The following is a 16,923-nucleotide window of genomic DNA, read 5'->3' as shown; positions in this document are numbered from 1 at the left end:
TGTATGTATACAACAGCATTGTGGTAGGGTTTTCATTGTTGTTTTATTTTGCCAGCATTTATCTTCACCATTATTATCTAGAGTTTTAAAATCAGAATATGAACTTTCCTTCTATAAAAACATCTAAATTTATCCTCTGAGGTATATTCCATGTCATGTTAGTTTTTTCAAAATGTTCTTCCTCTCTTTTGGTAAAAATTTTATTGAGATATAATTCATATACCATACAACGCACCCATTTAAAGTGTACAATTTGGTGGTTTTCAGTATATTCCGAGTTGTGGAAAATTGTCACCACAATCCGTTTTAGAACATTTTCATCACCCCTAAAAGAAACCCAGATTCTTTATCTCCCACCCATAATGCTGCCATCCCTGTCATTTAAATTTTGAAAGATATCTTTGCCCTCCAAGGCAGCTGTATCAGTTATATTTCACCTAGAGTCCATCGAGTGACAGTTTCCTTATACTCTTCCTGTACTATCAGAACATTTCATCTTTATCAGCCTTGTAGATGAAAAATGATTGCCTGCTTCCATTTGCGAGGGCACTGACCGTCTTTTCATGTTCCTTGGCCGTTTGTGTCACCTCTCAGTGAGCTTCTTGGTAAACCTAAATACAAGCAAACACATCAATGTCACTGCTTTAGTTATCCCATCCACAGGTGCATGATATGAGAGGCAAAGGCCACTATGAAGCTACTGCACATTGAATTTTAGAGGCAAGAGCACTTTGCAGACAGGCCCCGTGCGCTGGGAAGTCCACATGGAGCTTGTTCCCTGGGCTGCCCTAGTGGGCAGCAGGGGCCTGTGTTTTTGTCTGTAGGGTGACTCTGTGCTTTCTCCCAATGTAGATAAAATTCTTGCTTCTCTACTTGATTTAATTTGACTTTGTGTCAATCTGTCAATCACTGTTTTTTAATTGACATTCTATGGTCTTTGTTCTATTCTCTTAACACCCAGTCATCTCAGGATAAACCTATCTTTATATATCTACCTCTTACCTCTTCTGTGATTGCTAAGAGCTTTGTTCGCTAGCTCAACTCCCTGGCAGAATCCTGATTACTTTTTCTTAGTTGGAGGGTCTTTAGGGAGAGCTGGAGCTTAAGTAAGCTGGGGTCGCAGAACTCCTGGGAACAGGCATGTCCTCAGCACTGCCACCACACCTGAGCCACATTGCCTATCAGTCATTGTTCATTAAGTTCCTTGTGTGGGGACTGTAGCCTCCAGTGATCAGAGGAAGGGGAGGACCCTGGGGGTCCCCAGCCACAACCTCAGTACAAGGTACCACAAAGTCTCTGACCAAGTCTGCCTTTCATACTAATAATTATTAGCAGGCAAGCAAAATGTCAGCTTCCTACCTGTGCTCTGAAGCTTGGTGCATTCCATCTGTTTGTTCCTTAGAAATACCTCACCTAAAAGATCTGCTTGCAGCAGATGTGACAATTTTATATATATATATACTTATTTCAGGGGCACACCTAATTTGATACCCAAAATGGACCATTTTTAACACCTTGTCTTCTATACCACAAAATTATTTTCAGCATCCCCATGTAATAATCAGTAATACACATTATTTTCCTGACTCACTACATAAATAATTTAAAAAGAAGAAATTTCAATTTTCACGATATTATTTAAATTTATTAATTGAGAAGAATTCAGTGCTACTTCTGTAATATTCCTGCCGAACAGGCGTAAGCTCGATGGGATAAGAAGAAAACATCAGACGCACTAAATTCAGAAACATTCTACAAGATTCCTGGCCAGTTATCTTTAAAATAGTGTCCAGGTTCTAAAAGTCAAGGAAAGACCGAGGAACTTTCCCAGCCTGAAGGAGACTAAGGAGACAGGAGCCTCCTTTGGTGCAACTTGTGATTCAGGGCTGGATTTCTTTTCTAGAAAGGACGTCATCAGAATAACTCATGGAACTGAAGTAGGCCTGAGCACTGGGCAGCACTATTGTAGCAATGTTTCTCTCCTGATTTTCATGACAGTGCTGTGGTTAAGTTGGGGAAACCCCTTATTTGTAGGGAATGTACATGGGGAGATATGGGGTTCATGTTCAGCAGGTCAGCATCTTACTCTCAAATGGTTCCAATTATACAACAATGTCCTTGTACTGTACTTCTATGTTTTCTCTGTGTGATTGAACAAATAAAAAGCCCTCAAGAGTTCAAAAACCTGAAAGGTAAGTCACTGTAGCAATTGTTCAGAACTTAGAGCAACAAAAGCCTTTTTGGAGGAGGAGTCTTTTTCCATCAATATTGTTTAGAATTATTGGTGCACGGCGCTAATCAAAAGCCAGGGGTCTTTTAAAGTCAGTTTGGTTTTCGCTTGTAAATTCTCTGCCTACAGCGCATCTCCTTACTGCCTACACATGGAATGAACAGCTCCAACCACCCTGCCCTGGGTGGGCCCTGATTGCATTGGGAGATCAGAGTCCTACATTAAATGATGGGATGTGGGACACTGGCCCAATGGAAGCCCTCGGGTAGGCTAGGAAGACCACTGGGGACAGTGTTAGGCTGCTGGGCTGTGTGAAGGGTGTTAGGACACACCCTTCACACAAGGGCAAGGTGCCTGTGTAATATCTAGTGAATCCACCACTTATTTCACCAGAAGAAAAAAACGTTAACATCCCTTATGCTGATTAAACTTTTCAGAGCCAAATGTGGCAAAGAAGCCCTTTAATTAGCTGCCTCTATAGCGTGGGACTTCTGATTAGGGTGTTTCAAATGCTATCTAGCAACCTTGGATGTGTATTCCTGTCATCTTACCGATTACAGTTAATCAGCACCTGTACCTGCTCACTCTATTTTAACGTAAATGCCAATGTCTCCCCAGTTCGTAGCACAGAGAGCGAGCATGGTAGACCTTTGCAGAATGTAAATGATGTGTCTGTGTAGCTTGGCATTTGCATTTGGGTGTGTATGGAATCAGTTCCATTTGACCTAGACGTAGTAGATTGTCAAGGTCTTGGAAGCAGGTGTGCAGCTCAGGGAGAGGTCTTTAGAATGGAAGCACTTGGCTTTTGCCCACAGCACAGGGGAGGCACAGACACTAAGAGCAGGCTTGGAGGGGGAGCTCAGGCAGGAGTGATGGTGACTGCTGTCATTGCCTCGTGCCCATGTCAGCTGGCACACCTGAAGCAAACCACAACTCTGTGATTAGGGGTGGAGTGCCTATGCAAAAGAGATACCCAGTAGAAAACTTCAAGGTACCTGAAAGGAAACCCCCTCACCTTCTCTGAGATCATCCTGTTTGGCATTTTAGCTAGAAGAGAATAGCCTTAGGCGCCAGACCCTATTCCTATCACCAGCTTCCATAGTGTGCAGCTCTCAAGTCCTGATGGACATAAGAGTGACCCAGGGGTTTTGCTAAAAGTTGAGATCCTGAATTCCTGCCTCATGGGCTCTAATTCACCCAGGGTGTATTTCAGAGTCTACATTTTTACCAAACACCCAATATTTTTTATGTCCGTGGACCACAGACCTTGTGACAACCTGCCCTAGAGGCCTTGCAATCAGAAAGCCCAAATTTGCCTTCCCAGCTCCTTCTCCAGCCACTGAATGACCTTGGGCAAGTCTCCAGCCCTCCGTGAGGCTGCAGCTTCTCCTCAACATCCAGGGTCTATTGTGAGGATCTAATGGGTAGAAAGGAAAGCACTTTACAAACTGTGTAGCCCTGCAGAAGTCAGAGGACCTCGCCCTGTTTATTACACCAGCCTTGATGATCTGACCGTGGAGGCTGGGTCCTTCCCATGCCTCCTAGGGCCATTTTTTAAAGAAAGATCTTGTGCTTTGTGCCCAGCCTTCCATACAGCAAAGTGCGAGAAACTACAAAAGGAGAAGGAGGAGCTGGAGAGGCGGTTCGAGGACGAGGTGAAGAGGCTGGGCTGGCAACAGCAGGCTGAGCTCCAGGAGCTGGAGGAGCGGCTGCAGCTGCAATTTGAGGCGGAGATGGCGCGCCTGCAGGAGGAGCACCGTGACCAGCTGCTGAGCATCCGGTGTCAACACCAGGAGCAGGTCAGTCTGCAGTGCGGCTCTGCTGTTGGGTGTGATGCAGGTGGCAGGCGGAGGGGATCCAGTGCCACATTAGCAAGGAGTCCTATTCAGTGGGTGAGCTTTTCGAACAGTTCACTTTCTGAGTTGCTTTCTCCTCTCTCCTCCCTCCTCTCTTCTCCAGCCACTGTGGCCTCCTGCACTCTTCCTCAGGGTTTTCACACTTGCTGTGCCCTCTGCCTGGAATGCTCTCCCTCTAGACAGTGCATGGCTCCCTCTTGCCCTCCCTTCCAGACTTTTCTCCAATGTCACCTTTCTCAGTGAGACCTTTATCCAAAATTATTATTCCTCCCCCAACCATATACACACTCTTTCTGTCCCCCTCCCAGTATTAGTGTTCCTTCAGCACTTATCACTAACACATACATTTTGCTTTTCTACCTTATTTATCATCCTTCTATTCCGTGAGGGCAGAAAGAATAAGAAGCAAACATGTATGTAGCACTCGTCCTACACCAGACACTGCTCTAACCTCTTTACATGAACTGACTCATTTAGTTTTCACAGATCCCCTAACGAGGAAGGTACCATTCTTATTCCCATTTTACATGGGAGAAAGCCACGCCCCCATGTTTCAATAATTTGCCAGAATTCACAGAGCTGGTCATGGAAAAGCCAGGATTGAACCAGTCTGGCTCCACACCCCTGCTGTCAGCCACTGAGTTAGAATCGCCTGCCAGCTCTCCTGCTGGAGCCTGGCACCTGGATCCATGCCTGGCAGAGTACCACACAATATCCCTTTGCTGAATGAAAGAATGAATGCCAATGGTTAACCTTCGCCCAGAAACCTTACTGGAGAGGAAAATGCATCCATGGACTAACCAGAGGATAATTCCCAGGGAGCTTGTCAGTATGAAAGCTGGAAGGAGGCAGGTGCTGCCACCCCCACGGCAGCCACCTTGTCCATGACTGCTGTTAGCGCTGATGAGAGGCAGGCGGACGATTCAGTGTACCCACCCTGCTTCCATGAGCACCGCTGCTTTCTTTTCTCTTGTTTCTAAGTTCTCCACCTCCGATGGCTTCAACCCCACCCTCTAATTGGTGTGTTGCTTTATATAGTGTGCTTATGATATGCTTAAAGTAAGTTGACATTTGTGTAGAGCACCCTTTAAATCTCACTTGACATTCAGGTTAGTGTCGAGTGGCCTTCATTGTCAGAAACCCTGGGGCTGCCCTCCTCGGCTGCTTCCAAATGGACATCTCAGACGGCAGTACCCACCCAGCCCTCCCACTGCCCCAGAAGAGGCTTGTGAATCTCCGGGGACCTGGGAGAAATTTAAGAGTAATACTAATTACTGTCATTGTAATAAAAACCTCTCTTACTTTATGGCATTTTATTCTACACAGTATCTCAGGTTAGTCATTCTTCTTTCCTAGAGGCCTATAAAAGCCAGACACACCTCCCTGTTTTGAGGTGGGTTAGACCGTAGAGACTAGGAAACAGAATAGGTTACAGCTAAAGTTACCTGTTGGTGTTAAGATGAGAAACTGATCCCCCGGCGTCGTGCCTCCCAGTCTGTCTGCATGTAACTCCAGTGAGTAGACATTTGCACGGGCTGCTGTCTACAGTCTGAATCATTTTACGGCCACTTTATACATCTCAAACCTGGTATGAATACCAACTTGTTCTGTGCCTCTGTATCTATGGGCTATTCATTCCCAATTTTACACAGAACACGTTTGTACCCATATTTACCAAAGGCCTCTCATCTGAAGGTCTGGGTTGGTTGAGAAGATGCCAGAAGGTGAGGAGGAAGGCTAAGAGGTGGTCCACAGTCAGGAGACCCTGAACGAAGGCTCTCATGGTGGTGCCCTGGAGCTGAGGCACAGCTGAGGGGAGCCTGTCCACTCGGGGGCCAGGACGCCTCGCTGAGGCCTCACCTGTGCAGAAGCATGTGCCGAGAGATGTGCTTCACCTCTTTTTAAAGCCGGGACATGGCGGTCTTTTAGAGATTTCAAACTGGAGCGATGAAAGGAAAGAAGCCCTTGACTTTTCCACGTGAAAATGACTTAGATAAGCTACCTGGGCATAATTCAAACACGTTCTGTTGTATGAGAGCTCTGCGCTCTGTTCATGATCCTTTATGATAGCAAAAGCCATTTATTTATTTACTCATTCACCTGTGCAAACAATATTTATGGCATGTGCGTTGCATGTACGCAAAGCACCATGACAGGATACTGCAAGAGATACTAAGATTTATAAAATGTGGGCTTGCTTATCTATCCATTGAGGAAGCTTCAAGATAAGTGCCCAAGGAACTGTCACGCGGGTGAGAAATGCAGGCAGGGTGTGGAGGAATTGAGAGTTTCACATCTTATCCTCACAGCTGGAAGTGTCAGAAATCACATCTGAATGCTTTACATTTGACTGAGTCTTTCCAACAGAAACCCATTGGTTTGGGGGAACCAGAGAGGCAAGCCTATGAATTATTCAGGCCCCTGATTCTGCTCCTGCTGCAGAACGTTGGCTGTTTCCCCAGGCTTCAGCTTCCCTAGCAGAGAACATGCAGGAAGTGAGGAAGATGAAATGCACCCCAGGCCAACAGTCTAACTACCAGATAGAATCAGTGTTCCTGTTTAGTGGGAGAGGAGACTCACGGGTGTGACTGAGATGGAGATGGGGATGATCCGTGGTTTCAGGGTCCGTGGTGGACTCTCCACTCTTGGGGCCTCCTTCTCAGGGACGGTTGCACTGGGCAATGCTAACCCCACAAATAGCGACATCTCTGTCCTGGAATCTTAAAAATCAGGTTCACTGACCTGGCATCTCCTCATGACCCAGTGGCCCCCAACAGCTGGCAGCAGGGGCAGGTGCTGCTTCAGTTCTGACACGCAGGATTTTCTGAGGCTGCAAATATCGCTTTACTCAAATTGGGAGTCGCCGGCCGAGGCAGGCTGACCTCTGGCTTTGCAGCAGCACCTCCGTCATGACAAAGCCAGCCAGGGCTGCTCCTTGCTTGGCCCCCCACCATCTCACAGAGCAGGGGCTGGCTCTCTGCCCGTGGTGTGTGCTCTGGCTACACAGGTGGGTCAGTTGGAGAAATGGCAAAACACCCCTTCAGCCTCCGCCGACACTAATTGAATCAGAATCACTGATGAGGCCTGGCAGTGGGTTGTTTCTGGACTCTGCCAGGGAATTTCTGTGTGCAGCCAGGGCCCAGAATCGCAAGCATCATGGGACTGCAGGACCCTGCTGGCTCGAGTTAAGGACCTGAGGGAGGGGCACTGAGGGGGACCTGAGGGGGTGGCGTTGCCTCTTGGCTTTCTTAAGTCAGTTTAAAGACAAGGTATAACTCTTATTTTAAAGGTGCAATTATAAAGGTGTTTAATGTGTGAAAGCCAGCTCTCCCTCTATAGCAAGCTGCACGTTAACAGATGCCAAATTGCCACAGCTTCCCTTTGTCAAAGCACGCAAAACAGACTCACCATAAACACACACACATTTTCCTTTTCTGCCCCAAACATGTTCGGCCCAGCTTCCAGCCCTGGTTTCTGGGCCGCCTTTGGCTGTCCCCACACATAGGGAGCCACAGAGCCTAGCATGCAAGGATCAGGCTTGTAACCTTTGACCCATTCCTCGAAGACCCTAAGTTTGTCTTACTCCACGACTTGCTCCAGAGCCACTCGCTTCAGGGACTGCCGGTCTGGATGCATGACGATTCTGCTCCATCAAGTCTCAGCAGAGATTCCTCCTCCATAGGGAGCAGCAGAGCTCAGCCTTTGGAGTTTAAATTTGCCTTGTCTCATATCCAGGATACACTTTCTATGCTTTTGTAAGGAAATCATTTTAGACTAACTGACTAAAGGAAGAGCATCCCAGGATTAATCCAAATGTACAGAGGCCACTTCGTCCATCATCTGCATTATGCTTCCTTAGCCCTCCTGCAGAGCAGGCTCACAGCTGCCGTGCAGCGGAAACCACCTTCTCTCTAATCAAATAGAAAAGATCCCTGGGGGCCCTCCGTCTCCCAGCACCAGAGCCTGCCATCACAGCCCAGAGGTTCCATGTTCCGGGAGGAGGCAGTGCAGTGGAGATGGCGCCTCTGTCGACACCTGCCTGTGTGGAGGGCTGCAGAGGGGCAAAGGCACAGCCCCGCGTGGGATGACAGCAGACTGGGAGCCCTGGCATGGCTCTGAGCCCGTGTCCAGGATACTGTAAGCCTGGACCAAGTGAAGGAGGGCCCCCTCATTATCTAAAAAGGGAAGTCATTAAGAGAGCATGGGAGAGAGTGGGCCTGGGCAGCCTCCCTCTCTCTCATCCCATGTGGATGGGCGCAAATGGGAGTTTGCGCCCATCCACATGGTTTGGGTTTAATGAGCGGAGCTGGTTTGGGTTTAATGAGTGAAGCTGAGACAAATATAAAACACACATTTCTTCATTTGAAATCTAAGTCTTCTCTAAGTGACTTGCCAAAACCCTAGATCATTGCATTTTGTAAATGGCTAAATGAAGTCAACCCACAGCTGTATTCTTACCCATCTGAGAGGGTGGTCTTCCAACCCTGTGCTCTGCTGTCCGTCAGCCCAGCTGAATAGCAGGCAGCTGCGGGAATGGAGTCATGTCACAGGGAACAGCTGCTTTTCCATAGAACCAGGACTACCGGATGGCTGTGTGACAGAGGCCTCCATGGCACAGCCCAGAACTCTCTCTCTGAGGTGGGAGGAGAATGGCCCAGTGGTGGTCTAAGGGGCCTCACCAGGGTTCTAAATGGAAGAGAAGGATGCTTCAGCCAGCCCGAGTTTGCCATAGGCCATAATGGTCGAGCACTTTTGTCTTTGATTTGGTGATCTTCAATGCATAGAAAGATCTTGTGCTTTCCTTGGGTCAGCTTGTTTAAATCTCCTCCAATTCCTTCTGGTTTCAAGGTCCTCTCAGGCTGGGAATTCTTATTGGCTGCTTCATAAATGTGAACCTGTGCTGTAGAAAGAAGCCAAGAACCACAGGAGAAGACATTATATGGATTAATACTATGACAAGAAAGAGGATGGCCAACAGTAGACAGCTCCTTCCTCTTTGAGATAACATTTTTTAAAAACCATAAAATTGCATGAAACCTAAATTACTAAAGAGTGGGGATTATTGTGTTCAGATTTTTTGACTCATGGGATCCCATTAGTTTCCTTCCTAACATGCTGGGCATTTCTCTAATTCCATATGAACTTTTAGAGTTAAGAGATCAGTATTTCATTCATAAAAGCACCTCGGAAAGGTTGTAAGGAATATATCATGCCATTACATTACCCTTACTTAATACAATGGGCATGGTATTCCATCACCACTGAATCAAAGGCATGCCTTCCAGCAAGCCAGAATGGCATACATTGATGCCACAAACACAGCGTAGTACTGCCAGTCAGGGCACATCCACCTCCTGGGACTCATGGGACTCTTCTGAAACTTAGTTCTTCCATCTGTCTGTCTTTTCTGAAACCACTCATGATCATTTGTGTAAGCACCGAATAAATTAGAATCATGCCAAGGACCGATGAAAGGTTTTTTGCTCTCCTGAACTGTGTAGCAACCCTCCAAACAGTGTGTGTGTGGGGCGGGGGAAGCGGGGGGCTGTGTTTTTTACAGTGTGCCATGGCCTAAGTGACATCTGTAATGGAGCAGAAAGAAAAGATATTTCCTTTTTTAAACCAGTGATTTATTTTTCCAACAGATTGAAAGGTTTTGGACAAAGATTCCACAAAAAACCTCCCATAAACAGGAATTGGACAATTAAATACTGTTGTAATCAGCCTCTCTGCTGGTGGGTTCATAGCTCTGAGCTTCAAGTAAATACCGTTTGATCAAGAATGGCCTTTAAATGCGAGTGAGCCATTGTGCGCCACGTCCGTTCTCACACTGCGATGCAACTTTCCTAATGCCATCGGTCTGTTGTTGTTTTTACCCAGTGATGTTTGTTTTAGTGGATGAAGTTCTCGTTTACCACAAGAGAGAGAAGTCAGGATAATTTTTTGATGAAATAATAGTATCCAGAATGAGAATCCACCCCTTTTTAAAACAAATATATCTTCATGTGTCAACTTCACAGGCAGGGGAGAGCCCTTTCTCCATTCAGATCAAAGGTTAGCCTGTGAATGTTCCCCAGAGAAATGTGGGAGCTCAGAGGTAGCTGAATATGACCAGCTAGAAGCAATGTCTTCTTAACTGGGCCACCACGGAGCTTCAAGACCAGCGCACATTTTCTAGTTCAGTGGTTTTCAAATGCCAAGTTTTGATGCAGTAGTAGCTGGTGAAATAAATGTAGTGGCCCCTAACTAGCGTTTTGTACAACAACGTAAGATAGAGGAAACATTTTTAAACCAGATTTTTCCAAATGGAATGGGAAGTTTTGTTTTTGTGAAACTCTGGTTTTGGGTGTGGTTGTGTGTGGGTGTGTGCATTGTGGTATTGTGTACAATGGTGATTTTCACAGTGGATTACTGACAGAGAATTTGGATAAACACTGTTGTAGTGTATCCAGGAGAGATCTGCAATCATAGGGAGAGGTCGTTTTAGGCAATTACTAAAACAACAGCCCCAATAACAGTAACAAAAACAGTAAACCTGGTAGGCAGGCAGGTGAGGGGTAGGGGAGGGGGTCAGGAAACATGAAGAATCCTGGACTGGACTGGCTGCACTACTTGCAGTTATAATCTAGTGAGCAACCTTATGTTTAAAAAGAGACACACAGACCCGCCAGCCTCACCTGGTATTGGCGAGAGAATCCTAAGGTGTTCATTCCTAATCTTGCTTGGGGGGAGGTCAACACAAAACAATAGTGCATTAGAAAGAGCCTCACCTTTGGAGTCAGACAGACCTGGGTCTCACTGTTAGTTCTGCCATTTATTAGCCCTTGGGCAAAACATTTCAAATTTCTCTGAGCCTCAGTTTCCACATCTGTCAATTGGGCATAAAAAGATATACTTCATAAGGTGGCTCTGAGGGTTAAGTAGAGTAGCCTATCTCGGGCAGCCTAATAAGTATTTGTTCCCTCCACTTACCTTGTGTACTGTAGCTCCCCCTGCCACTGGGAAACAGACCACCTCATAGGGAGGACCCTTTTCTTTTCCTTTGCCGTCATTGCTCATAGCAGTGCAAGGGGATGGACTAGGAGTGGGAAGGGGATGGTCCAGGAGCCACACTCAGGACTCTAAAGAGGTATCTCAGGCAGTGATCCCCTGCCCGGAGTTGGACCCTCCTGCAAAGAGCCAGGTTGTGGCAGTGATCTCCCCGTGACTCTGAGGGCTGCCACATCACCACCAAAGTCCAACTCTCCTGCTTTGGCACGAGGCTGTGACTTGTCACTGATGTTTTGGGTCACGGACCTTTTCCACTCATGGAATTCCACTTCTGTTCTCCCAGCAGCTCTCTGTCTAACCAGTAACTGCGCCTCTCCTCCAGGTGGAAGATCTCACCGCCAGCCATGATGCTGCTCTCCTAGAGATGGAAAATAACCACACAGTTGCCATCACAATCCTGCAGGATGACCACGACCACAAAGTCCAAGGTAGCTCCCAGCCTCGTGTGCAGCAGGCAGGGGTGGGTGGTGCAATCCAAGCCTTTCCTGCTGCAGATGTGTGGAGCCCCCCGTCCTCTCTTGTCCCTCCTTTCCTGTCTTTCCCTCCTGGTGCATCTTTTCCTGTTGGCTCCTAGGAAAAGAAGAGATAGGAATTAAGGATCCAGGTAGTTAGCTGCTTCTTTCCTCCAATGCAGTTATCCTCAACCTTGCTGAATACTGGAATTCCGAGTCCCCTGGGGAGCTGTAGCAAAAGACCAATGCCAGCCTCAGTCCCAACCCAGGGATTCTGATGGCCTTGGTCCATAGTGCAGTGTAAGCATCAAGATTTCTTAGGACTCCTTAGGTGATTCTAATGTGTAGCCACACTTGAGGGCCACTGTCTAAAGCAGGCATGGACATAAACCTTTATGGTTTTCTTTTTCTTTTTTTTTTTTTTTTTTTTTTTGAGACAGAGTCTCACTCTGTTGCCCAGGCTGGAGTGCAGTGGTGCGATCTCAGCTCACTGCAAGCTCCGCCTCCTGGGTTCAAGCAATTCTCCAGCCTCAGCTGGAGCCTCCAGCCCGAGTAGCTGGGATTACAGGTGCCCACTACCACACGCGGTTAGGCTTTATGGTTTTTATGGCCTTCTAAAAACAAATGGAAGCCCCAGCGTGGATACACTTTCCTCATATTTGTGATGTTCTCCGGGCCACTGCAGCATCTGGTTGGATCGGGGTATCCAGAGCTTACGCTCATAGACCACATTCACCGTGGGTGTGCATTAAGTCTCCAGATCTTTCTTTCTACATTTTTGTAACTTTGAATTCTCTTTGGGTTTTACGTGGGTCATAACAGCATCATTACTAAGTTCCAGTGAGATTTTCCGATTTTCCTTTGTGAAAGAGGCAGCATTTTACACTTTCACATGCATTTACATTAATACATAACAATTTATTTTTCAACTTCCTCTCGCTTTACTTTTCCCTCCCAGTCAGCTGGTTGTTAAAGTGTGTATTAAAGGCCAGGAGCAGTGGCTCACACCGGTAATCCCAGCACTTTGGGAGGCTGAGGCAGGTGGATCACCTGAGGTCAGGAGTTCAAGACCAGCCTGGCAAACATGGCGAAACCCTGTCTCTACCAAAAATACAAAAATTAGCCAGGCACGGTGGCCTAGCTGCACGGGAGGCTGAGGCAGGAGAATCACCTGAACCCTGGGAGGCAGAGGTTGCAGTGAGTCGAGATTGTACCATTGCACTCCAGCAACAAGAGCAAAACTCCACCTCAAAAAAAAAAGTGTGTATTAAAAGCAATGACAGTTAACAATACATTGATAAACTTCTACAATTTGAGAATTAGCATCAGAGTTTTTATTATTGTAAAAATGTTCTCTGTGAACAAGACCCAGTGTGCCACAACCAAGGCCTGTGTTATTGTCACCCTCAAGCACCACCTCCGCTACCTCTGGGAACTATTAGTGAGTGACCAAGCTGGAGGCAAGAGACGGTATTTTCCTGGGAACTAGTTAAATGGATTGCCTCGGTCCTGGTAGTGTGTTTCACACTCAGGGTACTGGTCTCTACCCTTGGCTACACATTGGAACCACCTGGAAGTTTTTAAAAATATACTGATGTGTGGCTCCTACCTCTGATATTCCAATGTAATTGCTCTGGGGTGCAGCCCAGGCATCAGAAGGCTTTAAAACTCCCTAGGTGATTCTAATATGCAGGGAAACTTGAGGACCATTGTGTTAAACACCGTATTAAGCGTGAGGCGGTGTCATGAGCTTGAAATAAAGAAATACATGATGAAGACACAAATATTAGCAGTGGTTTATGTCATCTTCAGAATGGATACTGCCTCTTCTTTTCCCCTGGGGCATTGGGATCCTTTGAAAATGCCCTGAAATCTGTCACTAGAGGAAGCTGGTCTCACAAGAGAGAACGTGAATGGAAATGGCAGTGAGCCATGGTGTCGCCTTTTCTTTCTGGATTTTCACATAAACAGATCTGGTGGATTTTTCTGACTAATGAAGTCTCACTCAGACACCACATTCAAGGTCTTTGAATTATAAATGATGTCAAGGCCATGTGGGTGTAGGTAATGGTAGCTAAAAAATTTATTATTATGGTCGGGATGCTGCTCTCGATGACTTAACACTAATCATTTAGTCAGAGGCAGGCAGACCAGAAAGGCCATATGGTTCTCTATCAGTGAAATCAACACAAACATTTCTTTTCCAAATGTAAATGTCAGCTATAACAACTGGATTTCTTAGTGACCCTTACCACCATTAGTTAAAAGATTTGAGTCAATGAAAACCACAAAGTTTTTCCTAATTGCAGCTCACACCACCCAGAATGGTAATTGTCGGTCTCCAGTACGCTACCATTCTGAGCATATGATCCAGGCCGATAATGAGACCTTCCTCCCTCTCATTATAACATGAAAACAAATTGCTTGTGTAGCCAGAATGAGATGGGCTTCACCCAGCTAATAAGACTCTTCCCATCTGGAGGAAAATAGAATCCATTTGCTTAATAACTCTTACATGACATCTCTTTCTGCCTAACTTGCAAATTATTGCTGGGATGACACTTGTCACAGAACAGAATTGTTTCAAACCCTCCAAGAGGAGCCAGTGCAATTAGTTCTTCCTTGCATCTGAGTTGTCTTAACACCGAATCTTTGCTGAAGCAAATCCCAGGGATGTATGGTTCTCAGAGTGCAGCCAAGAGGCTACCAAGGTGTCCGTGTAGACACAGCACTGAGCCTGGCTGGCGAGCCTGGCTGGCAGGATGGCTGCTCGCAGCTCCGCTGCTTTCCTCAGCCCCAGATGGCTGCTTCGCAGTGGGAAGGAAGAGTGATCCTGGGAGGGGAAGAAAATGGGATTTAATGCTAATTACCTAGTTATTTTGCCATGAGAACAGTTTAGAGAATCAATGAATAACGTGAACAAAGGATCTGACTTGGGCAGGATGGTGGTATAGCTGAATGTAGAAGTGTGTGTGTGTGTGTGTGTGTGTGGTGTGGGAGGTTTGGGGGGATGCGGGTTTGTTTGTGGGTTTGTGTGTGTGTGTGTGTGTGGTGGAGGTATGGGGGGATGCGGGTTTGTGTGTGTGTGTGTGTGTGTGGTGGGAGGTATGGGGATGTGGGTTTGTGTGTGTGTGTGGTGGGAGGTATGGGGATGTGGATGTGTGTGTGGTATGTGTGCGGGTGTTTATAGTGTGCAGTGTGTGGGTGTGCATGTGTGTGTATATGGTGGTGTGTTTATGGGGAGTGTGTGGTGTGTGTATGTGGTGTATGGTGTGGGGGGTGTGGGTATGTGTTGTGTACAAAGGTGTGGGTACTGTAAGGATGGGGGAGGGCATGTAAGTGTGTGCGTTTGTGTAAATGTGTATGGGTTTGGAGGTGTGAGGGTGCGGCAGGTTATGAGGGTGTGATTGGTGTGTGTGGGTGTGTTATGCGTGTTTGTGGTGTATATATGTGTGTGTGGTAGGTGTGTATATGGTATATATGTGTGTGGTGTGTGTAGTGTATATATGTGGGAGTGTGGAGGAATGTGTGTGGTGTGTGTGTAGTGGGTGTGTGGTGTAGGTTTGTATGTGGTGTGTATGTGGGATGTGTGTAGTGTGTGTATGCGGGGGTGTGGGTGGCATGATGTGTGTGGTATGTGTGGGGGGGTGTGTGTGGTATATGTATGTGGGGGAGTGTGTGCAGGGGTGTGTGTGACAGGTGTGTATGTGTGTGTGGCATAGTGTGTATGTGATTAGTAGGTGTGTATGTGTGTGGCATGTAGTGTGTGTATGCGATTGTGTGGTGTGTCTGGCGTGTGGTGTATTTGTGTGATGTGTGTGTGGTAGGTGTGTGTGGGGGTAAGTGTGTGTGTGGTATGTGTGTGATGCATGTATGTGCTGTGTTGTATGTAGTGTATGTATGTGATGTGTGTGGTAGGTGTGTGTGTGTGGCATGTGCTGTGTATGTGATGTGTGTGTGGTGGGTGTGTATGTGTGGTGTGTAGTGTGTGTGTGATGTGTGTGGTAGGTGTGTATGTGTGTGTGGCATGTAGTGTGTGTGTATGATGTGTGTGTGGTAGGGGTGTGTGTGTGTGGTGTATGGTGTGTATGTGAATGTGTGTGGTAGGTATGTGTGTGTGGTGTGTGTGTATGTGATGTGTGTGTGGTAGGTGTGTGTGTGGTGTGTATGTGAATGTGTGGTAGGTGTGTGTGTGGTGCATGTGTATGTGATGTGTGTGGTAGGTGTGTATGTGTGGTGTGTGGTGTATGTGTGATGTGTGTGGTAGGTGTGTATGTGTATGTGTGGCATGTGGTGTGTGTGTATGTGATGTGTGTGGTGTGTATCTGAATGTGTGTGGTAGGTGTGTATTTGTGTGTGGTGTGTATGTGATGTGATGTGTGTGGTAGGTGTGTGTGTGGCATGTGTGTATGTGATTGTGTGTGGTAGATGTGTGTGTGTGGCATGTGGTGTGTATGTGATGTATGTGTGTGGTAGGTGTGTATGTGTATGTGTGGCATGTGGTGTGTGTGTGTGATTGTGTGTGTGGCATGTGTGTGTGTATGTGATGTGTGTGTGGTAGGGGTGTGTGTGTGGTAGGTGTGTATGTGATGGGTGTGTGATGTATGTGTGTGTGGTGTGTGTGCTGTGTGTGTTCATATGTGCTCTATCTGCCCCCATCTTCTTTTTCCCTCCCTTTCCCCAGTCCCTTCTTTCTTTCTCTCTCCTAAATACTAACCTGGTCATCACATACAATTTCAAACCAGTGGAGGAGTCCCCTTAGGCTTGAATCTGCTATACAGGAGTCATTTATTTACGTGAAGTCACAGGTCTTAAGTCTGCCAAAAGAGCTTTGTTTTAGCCTTTTCAAAAGAAAGACCAACTTAACAATTTAATGTCTTCTTTCCAGAATTGATGTCCACTCATGAGCTTGAAAAGAAAGAATTGGAAGAAAATTTTGAAAAACTGCGGCTGTCATTGCAGGTTAGTATTTCTTTAATTTTCTTACCTGATATCGAGATAATGGCAGCATCATTATTCCCACCCACAAGCATTCATTCAGCACCTACTGTGTACTAAATCCTGTACTAAACAATAGAATATAAGGTAAATAAGTCATACTCCCTCCCCTTAAGAAATGTGCCGTCTGCTCAGAGAGCTGTGATGCAAATAGTATCAGACAACAGGTAACACATACTTGCACCAAATGAATAATACAGTTAGTGAATGCTACAGACATTCAGAGAGATTACTCTGCACTTGCTGTGGTCAGGAGTATCCAAGGAGTAACTGAGCTATGTTCAAAGCCAGAGGAGGACTTGGGGAAGAGAGTGTTCTAGGCAGGGGTAATGGTGCA

General features: G+C 46.4%; 1 protein-coding gene and 1 long non-coding RNA gene across 6 annotated transcripts in view; one reads left to right on the top strand and one right to left on the bottom strand.

Moving 5' to 3' along the window:
* Positions 1–16,923, top strand: part of MTUS2 (microtubule associated scaffold protein 2) — a 690,072-nt gene that overhangs the window by 660,324 nt on the left and 12,825 nt on the right. For all 5 annotated transcript variants that reach the window (XM_030818580.1, XM_030818583.1, XM_030818581.1 and 2 more), the window contains 3 exons: positions 3,815–4,029; positions 11,459–11,564; positions 16,477–16,550. In XM_030818580.1, coding sequence (XP_030674440.1) covers positions 3,815–4,029; positions 11,459–11,564; positions 16,477–16,550 — 395 coding nt within the window. The remainder of the gene's footprint in view (positions 1–3,814; positions 4,030–11,458; positions 11,565–16,476; positions 16,551–16,923) is intronic.
* On the bottom strand, positions 185–11,490 carry LOC115836674. The gene is made up of 3 exons (XR_004031660.1): positions 11,059–11,490; positions 8,545–8,986; positions 185–611 (listed from the first exon to the last, which is right to left on the bottom strand). It is a non-coding gene; the product is annotated as an uncharacterized LOC115836674 (long non-coding RNA).

The sequence above is a fragment of the Nomascus leucogenys genome, chromosome 9 (assembly GCF_006542625.1).
Source record: "Nomascus leucogenys isolate Asia chromosome 9, Asia_NLE_v1, whole genome shotgun sequence".
NCBI lineage: Eukaryota > Metazoa > Chordata > Mammalia > Primates > Hylobatidae > Nomascus > Nomascus leucogenys.
Note: the sequence above shows the minus strand (reverse complement) of the source record. Positions and strands in the feature narration are given on the sequence as shown.